The 20583-nt window shown below is 39.2% G+C and overlaps 1 protein-coding gene across 1 annotated transcript; it reads right to left on the bottom strand.

Moving 5' to 3' along the window:
- Nucleotides 1-8676: 8676 nt before the first annotated feature.
- On the bottom strand, nt 8677-20236 carry dnajc10 (DnaJ (Hsp40) homolog, subfamily C, member 10). Its single transcript, XM_014968073.2, has 25 exons — nt 20130-20236; nt 18834-19076; nt 18579-18741; nt 18437-18487; nt 18222-18304; nt 17001-17132; nt 15997-16090; nt 15579-15656; nt 15402-15445; nt 14476-14541; nt 14326-14391; nt 14140-14229; nt 13952-14059; nt 13769-13883; nt 13530-13657; nt 12627-12743; nt 12449-12550; nt 12282-12342; nt 12011-12105; nt 11096-11229; nt 10956-11009; nt 10230-10377; nt 9906-10028; nt 9702-9809; nt 8677-9613 (listed from the first exon to the last, which is right to left on the bottom strand). Exons 2-25 carry the CDS (start codon nt 19038-19040, stop codon nt 9602-9604), a joined length of 2379 nt encoding a protein of 792 aa, XP_014823559.2. The 5' UTR covers nt 19041-19076; nt 20130-20236; the 3' UTR covers nt 8677-9601.
- Nucleotides 20237-20583: the final 347 nt, after the last annotated feature.

Here is a 20583-nt window from a genome sequence, read left to right on the forward strand (position 1 = left end):
ACATGTACCAAGTTTTTCATTTTACTCACTAGTTTGTCACCACCTTCAGTTCTGTCAACTCCGTCAGATGGACTTTTTGTTGTTTTTGGTTTTAAATAATATTTCTTTTGTTTCTTGAGAAGCATTTGTCTGTAAAATGAGTAAAAATATCACTAATAGGGTCATTAAAAATGATTTTTTTATTTATTTTTGTCAGATGGTGATGACAACTTTCTAGGTCAGGTCGATTAAAAATATAAAAAAAAAAAAATGTTGCAACTGGGAGCCTGCACCTTAGCATCTTTACATTTCCTAAACATTATTTGTCATATTTGCATACATAAGGTTGAGAAATAACAAAAAAAAATTATGGGAAAATTAAAACCCATTTTGTCCCTATTCTCAAGAATCACTGACATTCATTTTGCTCCCAAAAAAGTCGATGCCTCCCCCCCGTCACACGCGTCGTTTCAACCAGACAGCCATTTGTAATCCATAAGGGGGGCACAGAAAATGTTTGGAAACCACTGGGGGGGCGCAGAAGAAAAAGTTTGCGAACCACTGCGTTATTGCTTGGATTTTACGGCGCCACCTTAAGTCCCTGAACTTCACATTTTAACGGACAAAAAGCGCAACGCGACTTGGATGTGACGAGTAACGCGACACTTTTGTAGAAATGTAGTGAAGTAGAAAGTACAGATACTTACTGTAAAATGTAGTGGAGTAAAAGTAGAAAGTACCCATTATTAAATCTACTTAAGTAAAGTACAGATACACGAAAATTGTACTTAAGTACTTACTTTCCACCACTGATATGGACTATGGTTTTCAAAGTAAATATAAATGCGTGGCGCCTTTTCAGATTTTTATTTGTAAAAAAAAGTTTGAAAAGCACATATCACGATCTTTGCAACATGGATACGACAAAAGGTGGGAAAAATTCAGTGCTCCTTGCATCCGTTTCGAACTGCACATTTTCCCGCGCTAATTTTAACAACGTATGGTTAATCGGCCCTATTTAGAAACAGTGTTCTGTTTTGTTTTGTCTTTTTATTGTCCCATTTGCCCAGGAGCCCAGCTGATTCGAGCAGGTCTGCCATATCTGTTCACGGAACACCGACTTTGTGTGTAATTGTGATTTCCATCCAGCAGGGGAAAAAATAGCAATATATTTTCCTGGCGACCGGGTTTAAATGTTGGGTGTTTCTGCCTCTAAAATGCTGGTAATTGGCCCCTTTTGTGATGGTTTCATGAAATGTTATGATTGTATTCCCGTATGCATTTTTTTTCTTCTTCGTCTATTTCTTCTTTTTCCAGGCACACACACGCACACGCACACACACACACACACACACACACACAGCAGAGACAGTTCCAGGACACAAATCAGCAGATTACATTTCTTGACGGGTTTCACCGTGAGACTGCGGTGTGGATCCATCTGGTCCCTGTTTCCATTATCCCAAGTCTCTCTGGTTCCGATGAAAGTCCAGAGTGCTTCAGTTAGCACCGAGAACAAAATTTGTTCACATAAATATTCATATTCTCAACAAATTCACAAAAAATAAACACCCCCAATAAGATCATCCTGACCACGGAGTTTAACCAAACAGAGCAGCAGCATGCGAGAGAGTGAATGAGTGTGTGTGTGTGTGTGTGTGTGTGTGTGTGTGTGTGTGTGTGTGTGTGTGTGTGTGTGTGTGTGTGTGTGTGTGTGTGTGTAGGCGAGTTTCCAGTGTTTTCTGCCTACTAATTTGCAGCAGTGTTTTCTCAGCTGCAGTTGCCATGAGAGAGAAGAGAAAATGTTTTCACGGATTTTCTGCTCTTACGCCTCCTCATCCTCCTCCAGCTGACTGGAAACACACCTGGCGCTGGGATAAGGTGAACTCTGTGTCTGGAGGCTGAGTGGGGCTATTCATGTTTCGGAGTGCTGACACGGCGAGCCGGTCTCTCTGGCTGAACACTTTCACACCAATCGGCCTCACGGCGAGCCACCAGGGCTGCTTTAGATGACCTTCACCGATTCAGAGGCAAAAAGTCGACAAGAATGGTGGATAAGCTACAGTGCTACCATTTGTAGCATTATAGAAGCCCAAAAATCTGATCTCTTTGTGGGCATATCATGACCGAGAAGGCCGGGAAGGTCTTAATCGTTACGTTACAAATCTTACAGTTGTGGATAAGGAATAAAAAGAAAAACTTTTCTGTTTTCTACAAGCCAATAGGATGTACAAAGGTTCTCTGGACAGAGGAGTTCACTTTCCATCCAGGTGCTTTTACACCTGAGATTAATCTCTGAATTTTTCTGAGTTTCAAAAGTAGAAATTTTTTAAATTTTGAAACTCAAAAATTTCCAAAATAAAATAGAACATTTCTGAAATTAATCCCAAAAGTTTCTAGAAATTTTCGACTTTTCAAGCTCAATTGTTTCTTTTTCTCCTCTTGAAAATTGTAGAAAATTTCTGAGAATTTTTTGAGCTCAATCTTAACATTTCTGAATTTCAAAAGTCGAATTTTTTTTTTTGACATTTGAGGTTCAGAAAAATTTCCAAAAGGCAAAGAATTTCAACTTTTGAAACTCATCCCAAAAAATAAAAATAAAAATAAAGGTGCATTCACAAACTTGAACATTTATGAATTTCGAAAGTCAACATTTTTCTGGACTTTTGAATCTCAGAAATGTCCACATTTTTCTACAAAATTTCTGAGATTGATCTCCAAACGTCTGCACTTCTTCTAGCAAATTTTAGACTTTATAAACTCAGACATTTCCAAGTTATTTTCTACAAAAGTTCTGAATTTAATCTCAAAATCTCTGAGATTACTCCTCCTTTTTTTGTATTCTTAGCACTAAGAATCATATTAGTGGGAGAAGTGACTAGAGGTCTTTAGTCAAAGACAAGAGAGAAATCCTACATTTTAGTTGCTCTCATGTCTTTTTGTGTGGTTTCCTTCAGTAGTTTGGGTTGCAGCGCCACCACAGGCAGGGTGGGCTACAGGTTTTTCAAAGGGTTTAGTTGCAGTTTTGGTCCAGAACCGAGCCAAGGCTACCAGGTTAACACCTTAACACCTCACATTACTACCCACAGTGATACCTGGAGGTGGAAGCGTCATGCTGTGGGGATTCCTTTTTTCAGCAGGGACAAGATCTAGGTTCAATCCAGAACAACCTCTAACATGTGTTGGGCTGCTTAATGAAAAAGTTGACAAAGCGAGAAAAAGTTAAGGGGTGTGAATACTTTCTTTATGGAAAAAGAACAATATTAGTCTACATGTGACACATTAATGGCATTGATTTCCTAGCAAAGAGAAATATACTTGAGATGTAGTAATATATATATTTTTCATTTATTGTAGACAATTCATTAACCAGCCTCCACTTACAGGTGATCACACAGAAATCGGTAAACGGTCAGTTTATTTTTATTGTAATGACGAACGGTTGACAGAAAACAGAGAAGAAAGTGTTCCTCCAGCAGCCGGAGCTGGCCGTCGCTCTCCCTCCCATCTGTGTGAAAACACCCAATCAACTATAACTTAATAATCGACTTTATAACCTTTCTACCGGGTTCAACTTTTACTTATTTATGTTTTTTTTTTCATTTGTTAAAGATTCTGCATACAAAACATTCCCCTCACAGAGCTTGGACGTCAGCAGATGTCTGGGTTCTGTTTCGTGCATAAACAGCGTTTAAATGTAATGGCCGCATAATTAGGAGCAAGTGTGGTTTATTTTTGAAACGTTGCGTTTTCTCTCCAAAAATAAGAGGCTGTCGAACTCACATTTGCGGATATTGAATCTTCGTGAAACCCAAAACGTCTTACAACACAACTATGGACAAATGAAACCAATAGATCAGTGTTTTAAAGCAAACAGCACTCTGCCGTGTTTGTAGAAAACTGAACCCAGCAAATCAGTAGAAATACATCAAATCAACTGTAAGGCAGTGGTGGAAGGAGGACAGGGGGTGATTTGGGCTTGTTTTGAATTTATGGAAAATGGATATGAAGAACCAGTGGTGTCAAAAGTCACAAATTTCACCCACTGGTGGGCCACAACATTCTTTAAAGGGGCAGTGTGATGTGTTTTTCAGGCACATAGAGCCATTTTATTGCACAATCAAATAACTATGCCGTTACCTTCAATTGTTGTAAAAACACTGTGTTTATCAAATATGACTTAAAAGAAATTTAACTTTGTAAATTAACACCTCAAAATTGGGCCACTGTCACTTTAAAAAAAACTCCTGATCTTTCTGAAACTCTGCCTCCAGGAAATCATCAAACATGGCTCCTCTATTAACCGTTTAACAACGTTTTTACCAGCTCTGCTCCGAGAAGTAGCTCCTATAATGAGCTCAGCAGAAAGTGCAGTTGAACCAGGTGTTTGCTAATTGCAGCTGGCTAGTCTGAAGGAGCAGATTGGGGGAGTTGCGGGGAAAGCGGTCCCACAAAGCGTTTGGCACAGCTGAATGGTTGCCGAGGGAGATTAAAGAATTTCTCAAACATGCATGAATCAAGGCAAAACTGCAGGTATGTTTTTGATGAGCGAATAACATGATGGAAAGCTACAATGCAAAAATGTAAATATTGTAATTTTTTTTTTACTTTATCTCCTCAACAATAAACAAAATTTTACTAAATCTGTAACTCATTAAATAGCCAAAACATAAGAAGGGCTTTGTACTTTTGCTTTTTAAAAAGAAGAGACATTTCCAAAATTTTGAGGTCAGTTGTTTTTTTTACCATTCTTAACTTGTGGTTAGAAGAAGGAACCTGGATGTAGATTTCCCTGAATCTCAGACTGATTGTCGCTGCTGAACCATGCTAACAGATCATGCTAACAGATCATGTTGCCTGTTTTCTGTTCTCAAAGTTTGGCTCATCTATGAATAATGACATGATAAAACCTGTTGGGTTTTTCCACACTTCCTTCCCTGCTGGGTTGTTATTGTGAATAAGAATTTGTTCCTAGTAACACGCCGTTTAAAAAAAAAAAAAAGTTAAATAAAAGAATGGATTGAAATTATTTTTGAAGCAGATCTTTCTTATTATGTCCTGATATGGAAACTTCTGGATTCTTTCTTTTATCCAAAATTTAGATGGGGATCTAAACTGGCAGACTAATAAAATGGACAAAGGGTGAATCTGAAATTTAAAAAACAACTCGAATTGTTACAATTTTGATAAAACATTAGAGATTTAATCTAATTTCCCTGAACAGTTTCTGCTTTGCCACACTGACACCCGCTGGCCAGTTGGAGTATTACAGCAGCTTGTTGCTAAGACACCACAGGACAAACCTCGGTTTTTTCCAGAAGTCACATTCAATAGATCATAATATGTCCTCAGACGATGATTAAAAGCACAATTTGAAAATAATATTTAGGCAGGTATTAAACACGCTGCTCATTAAGCCCACATTTCTGCTTTTAAAAATAGTTTCTGTTGCTGTGATGCATGTTTGCTTTCACTATATGCACAAAATCATCATAATTAACAGAAATAAAGGCTTTGATAAAGGATCTGAAGAGTAATTGAACTTTTCAATCAATAGTACTGACATTTTCTAAATGCATTCTGTATATTTGGTTATATCCATATTATGTCTTCTGTAATAAAATCCTATCAAGGAAAAATGATTCTATTAAATATGTTTTTAATTTTTTAAAAATGTGTGTACATAAGTCCAGTTATTTAAGGTAATCTAATCATTGTGAATGTGATGTCATTGTAGGTTTGTTATTTTTATGGTGAATTTTGTTTTATTTGCTAATAATTTCCACACATCTTACATGAAGCCAGTCAATATTTCAAACATGTCTACACAACAGTAATAAATTTTTTTTTATACTTTAACACCATTATAGAACATTGTCTATAAGAAAAAAAATCTAAAACATACATATAGAAACAGTTAATTGAGGGAATTTATTCCATCTGACATTAAAATTTGTCAGTCTTATGTATTTATCATAAATAGACAGAGATGTTTCCTTCTGTTGTTTATAATTGATTCACTTCTTTTTGCATTATCATTCCACCCGGAAAATAAGAATTGCATAGATTTATGACAAATGTGACTATTAACGGCACTTGAGACCACAATGACCAGATCTAAAGTTGTATTTCTAATAATCAGAACAATCTATTCTTCTGCTGATTAACGTTCCACCTACATACTTACTTTCTAGAGTGGGAACACACAAAAATGGCTCATTATTAACATTTTTCCTCATTCGCTGCCATAAATTACGGCAGAGTATGATGAAAATCTTGTGTGTAGAAAAACAGACAACGATTATGTTTCAGTTATGTAACCAAACAAACAAACAAAACAAAAAAGCTTATGCTCTCCCTGGAAAGACCAGAACTTACAATGTTCTCTTATTCTGCAATTAACTAAACAACCTAAGGTACTTTCCCACTTGGGAATTGTTTGACCAGGGCTTTTCCCTTTGTTTGGAAGGTCAGCATTGACGCAGCCCTGCTCCATAAACCACTGGAACCACTTACTGTGTGAGTCTTTCTATTGTTTCATGATGTGAAATGGAGCTGCAAGTTGGACCAACGCTGTGGGAACCAACCTGTTAGTCCTGCAAATGTTTGGAGGATGATGTCAGGAAAGAAAAAATAAAATAAAATAAAGCACTTTTCATGTTGAACGGTTGGAGATTTGGCTCGTTGCATGCAAGTTGGAGAGGAGTGATTGTTCTGGCCGCATGTTTGGTGGTAACATTTACACTGCTGACATGAATAATAATGACATATAAAAAGCCTTTATTTCCAGAACTGAAGAATAACAAAAGAGGTGTTTTCTTGTCAACGTAGCAACTTACGGCAAACTGGCAGCAAGTGCTGTAACTTTAGGAGCTAGAATGGAGAAAACATAGTAAAACCAGAGTATAAGAACTAAACACTAAACCAGAGGCTAACAAAGGGCAGCTGGAGCTCAGTGGGAAGAGTTGTCCAGGGTTTCCCACAGTATAAGCCTGGTGGCCCGCCAGGCTTTATATGCCTCCTGCCTGCTGGGTTGAGCCACCTTTGTTTATTTCTTCTACACAGCTTGTTTATACAGTAGCTGTGTTTCCATTAACCATAGAATTGAACAAATTTAATTTACACAAAAAAATAAATTTGCTTAATGGAAATACGGCAAATTAGGAAAAAAAATTATGTATTTTTTTTTAAATATCGTTGCGCTTGAGTGAGATAGTTTCTCGGTTGTATATAAATACATGTATTTTGCAAAACTGCAATGGAAATACTTTTTTTTTACATCACACCAGCCATGTGACCAATAGCTGGAGGTTGTCACAGGCGCAAACCACAAAGAAGACAGGAAGAAGTTGGAAGGAGAATGGTGGTTTGGCCAGCAGAGCTCTCACAGCATGGCACAGTCGTGTGTCATTCAAAAGTGTTGAGTCCATAGCTAATCTGTAAAATCTGTACAATTTTCCCCAAACGCAGCATACATAGCAGCTTCCCAGTCTTTTTGCTCTACAGCCTGAATAAGACTCCAACATCTCTTCTGATGGCTCTGATGAGCCACCGCTCATCATCTGTAACTGTTTACATCCGTCGCTTCCGTGATTTTATCGCGTGAACAAGCTTAGTCATGTGTGACGTTAATTTAATTTCTTATTCAATGGAAACACCGCAATTGCGCAATTGTGTGTTTTCTACATTACCAGAATATTGACAAAAATGTGCGACCATATAATGGAAACACAGCTAGTGATAGCAAAGACTGGACAAGCTATGTTTATAGTTGATGGGCACGAGGGCATGCGCCGCGTGCTCACTGATTGCCAGGGCTGGTCGGACACCTCAGATATCCTGAAACTCGGACTCAAACCGGACGTCGACTGGGAGTGGCTTCTTACGAACCCCGCATGAGAGCTGCTGCAACAAGGTACGCGTCAAGCATAAAAGCCTCTTGTCAATTAACAAAAACTATCAGCTCATAATTTTTGCCTCCTTGGACTCTATTTTATTTTTTTAATTGCAGAAACAAAGGGACGTTCTAACTTAAGGCTCACACTTAAAAAACGAGTCAGTTTGTATTTAACCATAAAACGATAACTCTTTGCACCCGAATTTCCTCTCTGTGGGAAAATAAAGTCTGTTTCTATCTTATTGTTTTGTTTAATATATATATTCTTTCAGCATTAATTTGCCGAGAACTCCAGTCTGCAAAGGCTGGATGTTCGTGGTAACGTCCACAAATGTCCCTGGTTGTCAGTGGTCACTAATGTGGCAGATTTTAGTGTGACATATGTTTACACCATACATCATTTCCATTGCTTGAAATTACATTTGAAAAATATAACTCGATTTAAACATGCTTAATTTTATAAACCCATATTTATTAATCACAAGGTCCTCCACAATGCAAAGAGTGACACCTGCTGGCCAAATTAAGCATTGGCCAAAAAAAATAATTGAAAAGTATCTAAATCTTTTTTTTTTTTTGTAAGAAAAATCCACACATGGTCATTGCAGATTAAACAGATAAATTCTACTGGTGTCTGCAGATATTATTCAGAGTTTTACAGACAGAAATTTAAACAAGTTATCTGATAAAAAATCAATATCTGATGGCTTCAGCCCTAAAAAAAAAGCAGCTTTTTTAAATGTTTTAACATATTATGTTAAATAATAGTTCTATGCATAATAAACCACAGCACTACAGGAAGTAATATAACAATTTAATAAGACCCATGGTGATTTTTGATACCAGCCAAAGATGGGCGGTTTCCCAGGGCGGCATTAGAGCGTGGAGAGAGGGATCACACAATCATCAAATGAAAACGTTAAATTTTTCTGTCAATTGCACCTTGAACAGGTTTTCTATTGCTGGAAGTTCAGCGAGTTGTGAGAAACTTCACGACTCATTGAGGTTGAGGTTATAATGTAAAAAGTTTAAGCGATGTACATACTTTTGCAAGTCAATGTAAAAAAGTAAATAAAAAACTAGACAATTTGTGTAACATTGAAAAAAGAATGTTTTATTTGTTTCAATTTGTATTCTTTTTTAAATATATATATAAATTTTTTATTTTCATAAGTGTAATTGTCAATTTATGTCTTTTTTTTAATAAGTTGGCATCCAGTACTTTTATTCCCCATCAAAACAACACAGCCAGTAGAGTAAAGATCAAATAAAATGACACATAAAACAGTAACGGTTCACATTTAGGCCTGGCTTATCTATGCAAAAAATATATATATTTGTTTAAACCAAACATAATAAAACCACAGATAGAGCTGCAAAAATGTTGTTTCTAACATAAAGCTGTTTCTGAAAATGCTCCTTCAGGAACACTTAAGTACAGTAGTGTGTCCTCGTTTGGTTGTGTATCAGTAACATGTACAATATTCCATACCGTCTCACAGGTTTACTTCATAGAGTAAATACAAACATTGGAGACAAAATAAAAGTGGATAAAATTAAGGCTAGAGAGTTCATTTGATTGAAGACAGGAGCATCAGTCGGTGACCTGACCGTCTCATCTGTTGTCTACTCCAGGAGTGCTGACTCACCGAACCAATCAAACCCAAATACATTCCTCTCTCTGACCAATCAGGTTGTTGGTCTTCTATGGCACCTCTTTGTCTGTCAGAGCTCGTCCTACAAAGCAAGCAGAGCCAGAAAAAATAGTCTGATTCGACCTTAGGAGACACTTTAACCTCTGAGTTGTAACTGAAAAGATGGCTACCTTTGGTGTGTTGTGTAACCGTGGTGACAGCTTCTCTAGCCGATGTCTGATGATGTCAGCGATTGTGTTTGCGTCCCGGCTGTTAATGTGCTCCCCGCTGTGTTCATACTGTAGTAACATGCACAGGTTATTATTGTTTTAGTTGTTGTAAAGTAGAACGGTTGAAACACAGGCGCCCTCTGCTGGGCATGTCTGTGTCCTCACCCTCCGTGTTCCCAGGTTTGGGTAAAATCGGACTGTTGGGTAGGCGGTGATTCCAGCTGACTGACACGTCTGATGATGAGCCTGACAGTCCACCTTCCCAGCTCGGACCTCCCCTTTAACCATCTGAGAACACAGAGAACCTTTCAAATCTCAACAACATTTATGAGTCATGTCACCACACACATTTGTTTTATTTTACCGACATGTTTCTCCAGACTGAATGTAATATCTGGTTTCCTATCAGAAACAAACTACTCATTTTCAATCTAAATCTTCTCGGGGAAAGAATAATTTTGGGACGAACTTTTGACAAATGTGTCTCACCCGAGCCAGGACCTCAAACTCTGGGGCGAAGTGTTGGCAAGGTCCACACCAGGGGGCGTAAAAATCCAGAACCCAGTGATCCCGACCCGAAAGAACCTGGGATCTGAACGTCTCTGGAGTCAGATCCACCGATGCTCTGGGTAAAGAACTACACACAACACCTAACTCCATTAACCCGTTAGCAGACCAAACTGTGGAATACTCATGAAGACTCAAATGAGGTCGAGAAGAAGAAATGTATTTAAGCTAGTAAGTATGTTAGTAACTATTTAAGTAGGTGAATAATACGTAAATAAGTACGTATTCAAGCAAGTAAGTGCGTATTTAAGTAAATAAATACGTAAATAAGTATTTAACCCTTGTGTGGTCTTAGTGCAATGCTTGGGAGAAGAGCGGCAAATGTCACGGTTGGAAAAAAAAACTTGGGAAAACGCATGTGGATTCAGTCCAAATGACCCCATCTCTTAAGAACGTGGGAGGGTGTAAGTATTTAAATAAGTTAGTAAATAATTAAGTAAGTACTTGAGAAAGAAAGAACTAAAAAAAGAAAAAAGTAGGAAAAAAGGAAAATAGGAAGGATAATATGAAAGATAAGCAGGAAAAGAAGAAATTAGTAGAAGAAAATATGGGAATACAGGAATATGCCTAAAAGAACAAAAAAGAGAACAGAAGGTGGGAAGAAAAGCATGTTGTTAAGAAGGAAGTCACGCCGGATAAAGAAGCTACCTGAGAACCCATGCTCTGAGAGAATGTGCGTCTCTGTGCCAGCCGTTGTAACTCCTGCAGAGAGAAACCGATCACTGTTCTTCTGTCTTTTCTCTTCAGAAGGAGAATCTGAGGCTAATTCTTCCACAGTGATCACTTACGTGAAGCGGTCTGGCTGCCTGGTGTTCCCAGAGTACAGGCGGACTTCAGGGTACGCCCTCACTCCCTGACTCTGGCAGAAGGTCTGGAAGCGCTGACAGTCCACTGAACCCACCAGGATCTGACCTGAAACCATCTGCAAGACAGAGTGAAGAGAGAGAGACAGCTTTCACTGCACTTCCTCTCCTCTCTCATTCCTCTGGTGGGAAACACACATCCATCAGAGGTGGTTTAAACTAATCATCATGCAAAGACCAGAAAACATTAGATGTGAACTTGTCATCATTTAAGAGGAGTTGTTCAACTGAATTGTTCATAGTTATTGGGGCCACAGTCAATGGCTTTTGTCACTGTGAAGTCCTTGTTCATCTTCTGTATGTGTGATGGGACCTGGATTCTCTGTTCAATTTGTTGAATATTAATTAAACCAAATTAAAATGAAATGCCCCTAAATAACATATGTGATTTGTATCATCACAAAAATTGACAGGTAAAAACAGTTTGTGAATAAATTTCCTCATGAAGGAAATTCAACAACAAACCTCTGACTTCAGTTGTTATAAAAATGTCTTAAAAGAAATTTGGCTTTGTTATTTAACGCCTTGAAATGGTGTGTTTGTGTCTTTAAGAAGCTCCTACTCTTTCTGAAACTCCGCCTTCAGGAAGTCCTCATAACACGGCTCCTCTATTGACCCATTAACAACATCTTTACCAGTGTTGCACTGAGAAGTAGCTCCTATAATGAGCTCAGCTCCACCAGGTGTTTGCTGAAATATTCCTCAAACATGCATGACAGAATCAACAGTCTAGGTATGTTTCTAACGTGGGACTAATGTGATGTGAAGCTCAAAGAAGCCAAGTTTACATAATACTGATCCTTTTAGCCTGCTTTTGAATTTGTGCATTTGCTGTCATACCCGAGCCATGCGTCTCCACTCAGGCATCATGGCCTGACAGGGACCACACCAAGGAGCGTAGAAGTCCACCGCCCAGGTCTGCCCTGCAGCTCTGCCTGCAACATCACCGCCCAACCTGGTTAAAGCTTACACTGAGCTGACACCAATGCATTTCTACCAGAGCATGCTGAAGGAGTTTTAAGAAGATCTGAAAATGTTAAAGACATATTATTTTTCCACCTCTTGTCCATATGATTGAACAACTTTCCTTACATTCATTTAAAGTTTGTACCTTTAACTTTCTCTGTGAAGCTGGAGGGATCAAGGACCAGCACAGATGGGCTCACCAGATCCTGGAGAAGCAAAAATAAAAGAAGAAAAGAAATCACCTTTCTGATTACTGGTTACTTTCATAAAAGTAAAAAACAACACGGAACCCAATGGAAAGTTAAATATGACCTGTATGAACTCCAGGATGCCGTCAGCTGAGTGGTGTCCTTCGTATTCGTGCATGGAGGAGCCGTTAAAGATGACCGTGGTGGGGTACGCCTGGATGTTATACTGAAACACAAAGAGGGTGACGGCTGACCAACACATTTATCCCTCAGCACAAAACACCCAGAGGGTCTGAGCCTACCGTGGAGCACAAGTCATGGTGGATGGTGCAGTCCAAGGTGCCAAACTTCATCTGTCCAGCCAACTGGATGGAAGCTTTTCTCAGTTCAGGAAGTAAAGCTCGACACGGAGGACACCACTGCAACCAAGATGAGGATTTGTAACCCACCAAATTGTGTAGAAACTGAGCAGTTTTTGGGTCAGATATGAGTTGGATTAATATTTCTTCACTGTTTCTCAATATTAACGTTACAAAAGAATAAAAATCACATATACATAACACAAATACTTGCACTTCCAGTTACGAGTATTTGTGAGTGTTTGTGTTCTGGGTGTAGAACTAGAGCCCGTCCATCATGCAAACAGAGATTTGGTGGATCTTTACACAGAAGATTGCAAACTACAAAACATGCTAAAGGTTCGGTCGTGTTTACAGCCAATGGTGTGGTTCTTTTCAGCCTTCTGACTTGGTTTCTTCCTGTGGATTTATAAAGCCACAGGAAATCTACAATCCTCCATGTCACTAGACAGATAAAACCCAACTAAAAATAGCAACAGCATCTATTTGAAACCGTTTTAAAAATCTACTAGGATGTATCAAAATCTAGAAGTACATTATAACACAATCAATCTGTTTTCCCAACCAGGTCTGCTGAAAATAATAAATATTAATATTACACTTCCTTAGTATTTGGAAGAATTGCCCTTTAAATGTAAGACTTGAGTCAAAGGATTTGAGTTTCCTTCCTTAAGATTATCACAATAGTTTCGTAGAGTTCTGGCCCATTCCTCTACCACCCCTTTAATGAATCTGAATTTGATCAAAGAACAATAAACTCCCTAAAAATATTCCCCATCACATTATATTTTGGCATTTAACAAACAGAAATGATTCCAGTCTACAGTTCCAGAAGGTTTAACAAACCGGAGCAAAGAAGTCAACGAGCCAGGGCTCCTTCCTGTTGGAGGGGAAGTTGTCTGGCCTTAGCGTTGTCACGTGAGCGTGAACGCTATCCCTCGCAAAACCCACGATGTTGTACAACACGTCTTTACCTGCATACGGACACAGGACACCACGGACATTCAGACACTGAAACAAACTGACTGCACTGAAAGAGGCAAACGGGCAGTACTAGGATTAAATAAAAGAGGTGCGGTACTGACCGTGGTGGATCTCAAAGTCGTGGATTCCCAGTCCTTTAAAAACGGCCACGCAGGGTTTGTGGATGTACAGAGTCTGACACAGCTCAGAGTCTGCGACGCAGTCCACTCTGCCGACCTGGACAGACAAACGGCCGGTTGGGACCGTCAGGCTGAGACTTGTGGCAAAGCAGAAAGGCCACATACCTGTATGTGATCGTTTCGAAGAAACGCCTGAAGCTTCTTGTACTCGCTGGAGGCCGATCGGCCGCTGAACATAAAACTGATCAACCAGCGATGGTGGGCCAGTTTCTTCTGCAAATGGTTAGATTTCAACATTTACTGTACGGTACATAAAATCTGATTAAGCAGATGCTCTTGTGTTGCGTTTCTACCTTAAAACTATCACTCGTCAGCAGTTCCAGATCAGGCAGATGATCGATGACATGATTGTAGATCTCCCTGCTGTCCAAAGTCTTCAGCCACTAAAGTACATGAACCGAATCTTCAACATGAACCGAAGTATGACTTGGTGTACTTCCAACAATATGTCAGTCAATTACTAGCATGTTCTATCATACCAGTACGCTGCCTTGCTTATCCAGAGAACTTCCAGGAGGGAACAAAGCAGTGGCTCCACTTGTCACCTAAAACAGAAGAATTTTAAAAAATTCACTACACGTACTGTAAAAAAAAAAAAACATTTACTTCATGTCAGCGGTATGTCTTACTTGAAAACTGTCGCAGAGCTGTTGCTGTGTGGTGCAGTCCATCCATCCCACCTTAACAAGACCGTCCTAAACCCAAACAACCGTCAGTCAGTCTGTTCTGACTGACTCTGTCAGTCACCGTTTTTAATTTTGTACGTGTATTGTTTGTTTTGTTGGTTTGAGATTTCTTGACAAAATTTTCAACTAAGAAAACCTAGCAGAGTATTATAATCTGGTCTAACAGTGACATAAATTATATACAAGGTTCTGACAGAGTCAGTCAGAACAGACTGACATGAAAATCTTTACAGATTTTCATGGGGTGCCACAAGGTTCAATCCTCGGACCGCTCCTATTTAATACCTACATGCTCCTGCAAGCTCTGGTTATAACAATATGTGTGTTAACTTCCTCCAGCTGAACAGAAACAAAAATGAAGTTATTATCTTTGAACTTGAAGAAAATGATCTCGAGTCAGCACATGGCTTCAGTTATTAGAGGGTGATTAGTGTTGTAGAGGGAATATAGAAAATATTCCAAGACCACAAAAACTGATGAATTTGTTTGTGAAATTGGTGGGGAGGGAACTTTATAGACCTCAAATATCATAGAACACCTCCTTAAATCAAACAACTTTATGTAGACTTATTGGAATAATGTCAAATAATGCAAAAGGATGCAAATCTGTGGTTGTAGTAGGAAGCGAGGTTGCTTGCTTGGTGAATTTAGATAAAACTAAATTTTTTAATCATTTCAAAAAGATGGTTTATGTCTGACTGATACACACTTTTATGACTGCTCATCAAAGTAACCTAATATTACTTGTCTACAGGTTTAAAACATGGCCAATTCAAGAATCTGGATAAACTCCAGACTGACTGTTTTGTTGTGTCTCATTTTTTTCGGCTGATGACGTTAAACTCCAGCGAATTCAGCTGTTTTCTCACCAGCATTCCAGCGAGCTTCTGTCGTGTCCTCGGCTCCAAACAATCTGAGAAAGACAGACACGTGTCAGCATGTGGAGCAGAAATCTACAGAATTATTCATTATATTTCTGATGACAGGAGTGTATATGTGTGTGTGTTATCAGCCCAATGTTTTGCACTGACAGCTGTGTTTGTTACCTCCGGTATCAGAGCAGAAGGTGATAAGCCAGCCGAGTCCTGACGAGAACGCGTTCTCTATCTCAGTGAACACATTGCCTGGAGAGGAAGAGGAAATAAGAGGCTGAACAGAAAGAAACTCCTTCCAAGGTGTGTACAGAAGTGGTTTGAAATTACAGAAACAAACTGTGAATTAAGAGAGACGGGTTACAGCTGGCAACAGCCGGTCAAAACGTTTCAAAAGCCAGAGATTCAAAGCCACAAAATTCTGACCAGTTCATCTTAAACCAACAAAATAGAAAACCTGTGTGCAATTTACTAAACGAAAGCAATATAGAACTTACAATACAGATGCATATTGTGTTATTAATAGATGGCTGACGGAAAAGTTGACAGATTTGAAATGTTTGGTCTGAAAATGGATGAAGGATGAGCTCACCCTGCCACAGTTCAGTGACCTTTGTAGTGATGAACTGCATGGAGAAGCGAACCAGGTTGTCTCTGTTCCTCTCCCCTGTGAATTTCTCCGGCCTCTGCAGAAACACACAGATGGATCAGAGGCTGGTCCTCATAGGGTGAACTCTGCTTGTGCTGCAAGTCGTTGAGAAGCAACTCTGATCTGGAGATTCACAAATCAGCAATGTGGCATCTTCCCACAGGCTGCCGGAAAGCTGGTGATTTTATTGAGACACTATAACCAGCTGCTTTAAAACAATAAAAATGAACATTACTTGAACTGTACTTGAATGGCATGTTCTGACGTTTTCTGTTTTGATTGAGAAGTGGCTAAAAGAAATGTGCCTCTGTAGTCGCGCTTCCATTGACATATAAATGAGCAACTAAATTAGCTTAATGGACACACGTCAATTTAAAAAAAAAACTTTCATCGTTTGATAGCATTTTGAATTGAATTAATATGAGTTTCAGTGACATTTAAATTAACTTTGGGATCAATAAAGTGTTTTGTTTTTTTTTTTTATTAAATTTTGAACTGAATTGAAAAAGTTTTGGCGCTAAGATACGGCGGTTTGTTGGCCAAATAAAAATTGGTTTATTTCACAAAACTGTGATGGGAACAGTATTTTCGGATGTTACTACTAGTGGAAAAGACAAGAAAGATGACCGGCTGGAGCTTCATGGTACGACATGTTTTTTTGTTAATGACTTATTGTGTGAACAAAATCACGTGTGATTTTAACTGCACTGGAAACACCACAAACGTGAAATTGTGTTTCTTCCACATTAATGGAATATTGACAAAGTTTTCATTTGTAGTGGAAACGCAGCTTGTGTTGCATCGTATTCACACTCCTTGGAAAAAGGGAAGTCGTGGATGACTGATAAAGATTTACAAGACACTGACATCAACTTCAAAGGAGTTGATTAAAATAATTTACAATACTGAGTATGGCAGCAGTATAAATAAGCATATGTAAAACAGACCTGTCCTGCTCTATAGATGTACAGGCTGGGATAGCTGTTGATGCCTTTCCTCCTGCACAGATGGTTGTTGTCTCCACAGTTCACCGCTCCAATCCGGATGACTCCGTCCATCTCCTTGGCAAACTCCCTCCACTGCATGCAGAAAACAAAGTTAGAGTTTGACAAAAGGAAGGTTTACTTAATTATTAAGTTTACAAACACAACACATCTGTTTCATTAGAGATCCAGCTGTAGCATACGAAGCCTGAACTCGAGTCAAGTCAGCCACCACCGACATTTGGAGATTCACCAAAAGCTTATTGCATACACACTCAGGGTGCATTCCCCGTTTAGTCTGATTAAACAGAACTCTAGTCCGTTTGACTAGAAAGCCCGGTTTGTTTGGGGAGGTGTGAACGTGCAATCGAAGTCTGATGTGGACCAAAAAGCCGAACTCTGGTCCGCCTACAAACCTAGGTCTCGGTTCGGTTTACGTGAACTCTACTGCATTTTGAATGCATATGTGAACACCGGAGACCGCTCTGAAGATATGCAGCAGGCTCTAGCGTAGGGCATTCTGGGTAAATACAACCAAAACAAACAGAGTTTAACATTAGCTGGAGAAACAGCTTGTGGTGTTTGACTGAAGACAAAAGAAAAAACATACAGCCTCTTAAAAAAAAACAAAAAAACACTACTACATTTTTGTTTACATTTTATGAAGAAGGAAGTTGTGCACATCGTCTTCTGACATTTTTGCATCATTTCCTTCAGTGGCTCTTGGTGCAGCGCCACCAAAGGAGAGGAGGGGAACAGGTTTATAGGCTGCATGACACTCCATCTGCTCTTGTGAAGACACGCTCTCTGATTAATTCGTCTAATAATTGCTTGACCATATAGGGACGGAGCTTTCATCCCCAGATTGTCTGTTGATGGATATGTTCCGAACATAAATAAAACAAGACTGTGATGTCACAGCGAAGGTAACAGTCTTCTTTATAACAATGTAAATTCTACTTTGGTAAAGGTGGTAAACTTGAGGCAGCATGAAAATGTGGCAAGTAAACAGATTTTCAATTCCAAAGTCAGCATTTTCTTGTTTTTTTGTTTCTTTTTTTTTTTTTAACAAGAGTCAGCAGCTAGAAATTCAAGTGTGTTCAGAAACAGCAGGCAACACACCTGAATTTCCCCAAGACTCCAGAGGCGTGTTTAGTGTGTCTATTTGTTTTGGTGTTTTATTACCGTCGGAGCCAGCTGGTGGCAGTGCGAGCATCGTGGGAAGTAGAAGTTGACAAACCAGATTTCTCCAGAGTTCACTGCTGCTTCTAGAACACAAATGCATAGAAGTTTACCCACCATTTTTAACCCACATGGTGGCAGTTCTCATCACTTTACTTGCAACAGTTTACTTCTTCATTTGCTGATTTTTGCAGTTGCTTTCTTTGTTTAAACCTTACCAAAGTCTCCGCTGTCCAAAGTGATAATCTCCAGATCATCATCGTAGATACCTGTAACAGACAGACCGATACATTAGTCGCAATACGATACAAACATCATGATAGGAGGAGTTGGTGGTTGCAGAAGTAGATGGAGCCTTACCAAAGTCATAGCGGTAGAAGTTCCAGCTCTCATAGCGTCCTCCCTGCTGCTCGTCCAATCCCTTTTCTCCATATTTATCATATTTCTTTCTCAAGTCTTCGTCTTTCAGCACTTCATACGCCCGATTCACCTTCAGGAACTTCTCGTGAGCCGAGGAGTCACCCTAAGCAATCATTGGTCAGCATTAACGATGACAAGCATACTTTAATCTACCAAAATGTTTGAGATGTTTGGCTTTTCCTGTCGGTGACTCACAGGGTTTTTGTCAGGATGCATGGTGAGCGCCAGCTTCTTGAACGCCTGTCGGATCTCTCTTGTCGTCGCTTCCCTGCTGACCCCCAGCAGCTCGTAGTAGTCCGACTCCTTAGCACAAACCGCTGCCAGCAAGACGGCAAAGACGAAAACCAGGGACAGCATGAGGGTAACAGGCCTAAGGAGCCTGTGGACGACCCTGGGCCCCATCACCGGTCCTTCTTCTGTAACCCCTATAACCTGGAACTGAAGGAGAATATCCTCAAAATTTATTTCTGCCATACAGATCTTGTCATTCTACCACCACTACACGGCTATATGATATTCTTCTATAATGAATAAACCCTCCAAGCAGATCCACTTTTGTCTCACTAGTCCAAAGAATAGTTTTCAAAGTGTCTTGAGAATTATCAAGATATTTTTTGCCAAATGGATTTAACTGGAAGTGGATATCATTATAGCTGGTCTTCAACAAAGGGCTGCCGCCACGGCCATGTTAGTATTAATATCCGACTTGCGTTTTTGGCCGAACAACATGGGTGGGAAAAAAAAAGATAAAAGTTGGTTTCTCGTGCGCTAATTTCACGTGCGCACGAGAGAATAATATGAAACTAGACAAGATGTTTAATCTACCTCGCCTTCCGTGAGTTTGTGAGTGACATTATCACATATATTCAGTGTTTTCAGAAAATTTCATTTACTTTCTGCAACCATTCTTTACAGTAGTAGTTTGTGAACATGACTTGGTTGGCTACCAAGAGTATCTCTTGCGCACCGAGAAACTGTACGCTCCATTTTTAAAGACAAACGTTACAACTTTCAGCTTCCTAACTGAAAAAAATACACCATATTCTACATCACAAAAGGCAAACAACGTTTCTTTTAATCAGAAACATCCCTCACAACCAAGTAGTCTCTAAATGAAAACTATAAATCTCCACCTAATAAAATTGCTTGCACAAGAGTAAAACATTCCAGTACATTCGTTACTTGACCAGTAACAAGTTATAGAAAGAAAATGCAGTTATAACGACAATTAATTTCTACCCAGTCTAAGTTCAAACTTTTGTTGAGGACAATAAATGTATCAACATTCTGAAAAGCGTTATTTTCACAGTATAGAAAGCCTTGTTTAATAGGCTAAGCTAAGCTAATTGGAACAAAAACTACTTATTAGCCTGTTAACCGCTACAGACGGGTACAGACGGTGCGGAATTGTGGTTAAAGCGAATATTTTCTGTAATGTATTTCCTGTAATTTACAAACGCTTTTGCGTGAATAAAACCAGAGCTTTGTTACCTTCGAAGAGATTCAACACCTTCCAGCCTGCAGATGAAGATCCGCATCAGCATCCGGCTCATGCCGGTATCAAGTTGTACACAATAACGGGGTCAACTTCCGTCTCTTTTCATTCAAAATAAAGTCTTACTGATAACCGAAACGTTAAAAACAAACTCGTGACTGCGTCGTTCAGTTCGTACTTCTATGCTTCCCATCTAAGAGCCAGTAAAAGAAAGGGAGGGAGCGTTTCCAAATACGCGCGGCTGAATTTGAACTTTTATTTTGACACCAGAAGCTTCAAACTCACGGAACCTAGCTCCAATATTTATGGGACTTTGATGAAATTTGACGCTCCGCAACCACATGAAGATGACGTAAAGTATGGTGCGTTCGAAAATTGTTCCGTTTATAATTTCATATTTCGAAAATATTTTACCTTAAATTCTGATTTGTCTGATACCCAATAAACCCA

Source organism: Poecilia mexicana, unplaced genomic scaffold, assembly GCF_051168715.1.
Source record: "Poecilia mexicana isolate PSO_F unplaced genomic scaffold, ASM5116871v1 scaffold_2, whole genome shotgun sequence".
Classification (NCBI taxonomy): domain Eukaryota; kingdom Metazoa; phylum Chordata; class Actinopteri; order Cyprinodontiformes; family Poeciliidae; genus Poecilia; species Poecilia mexicana.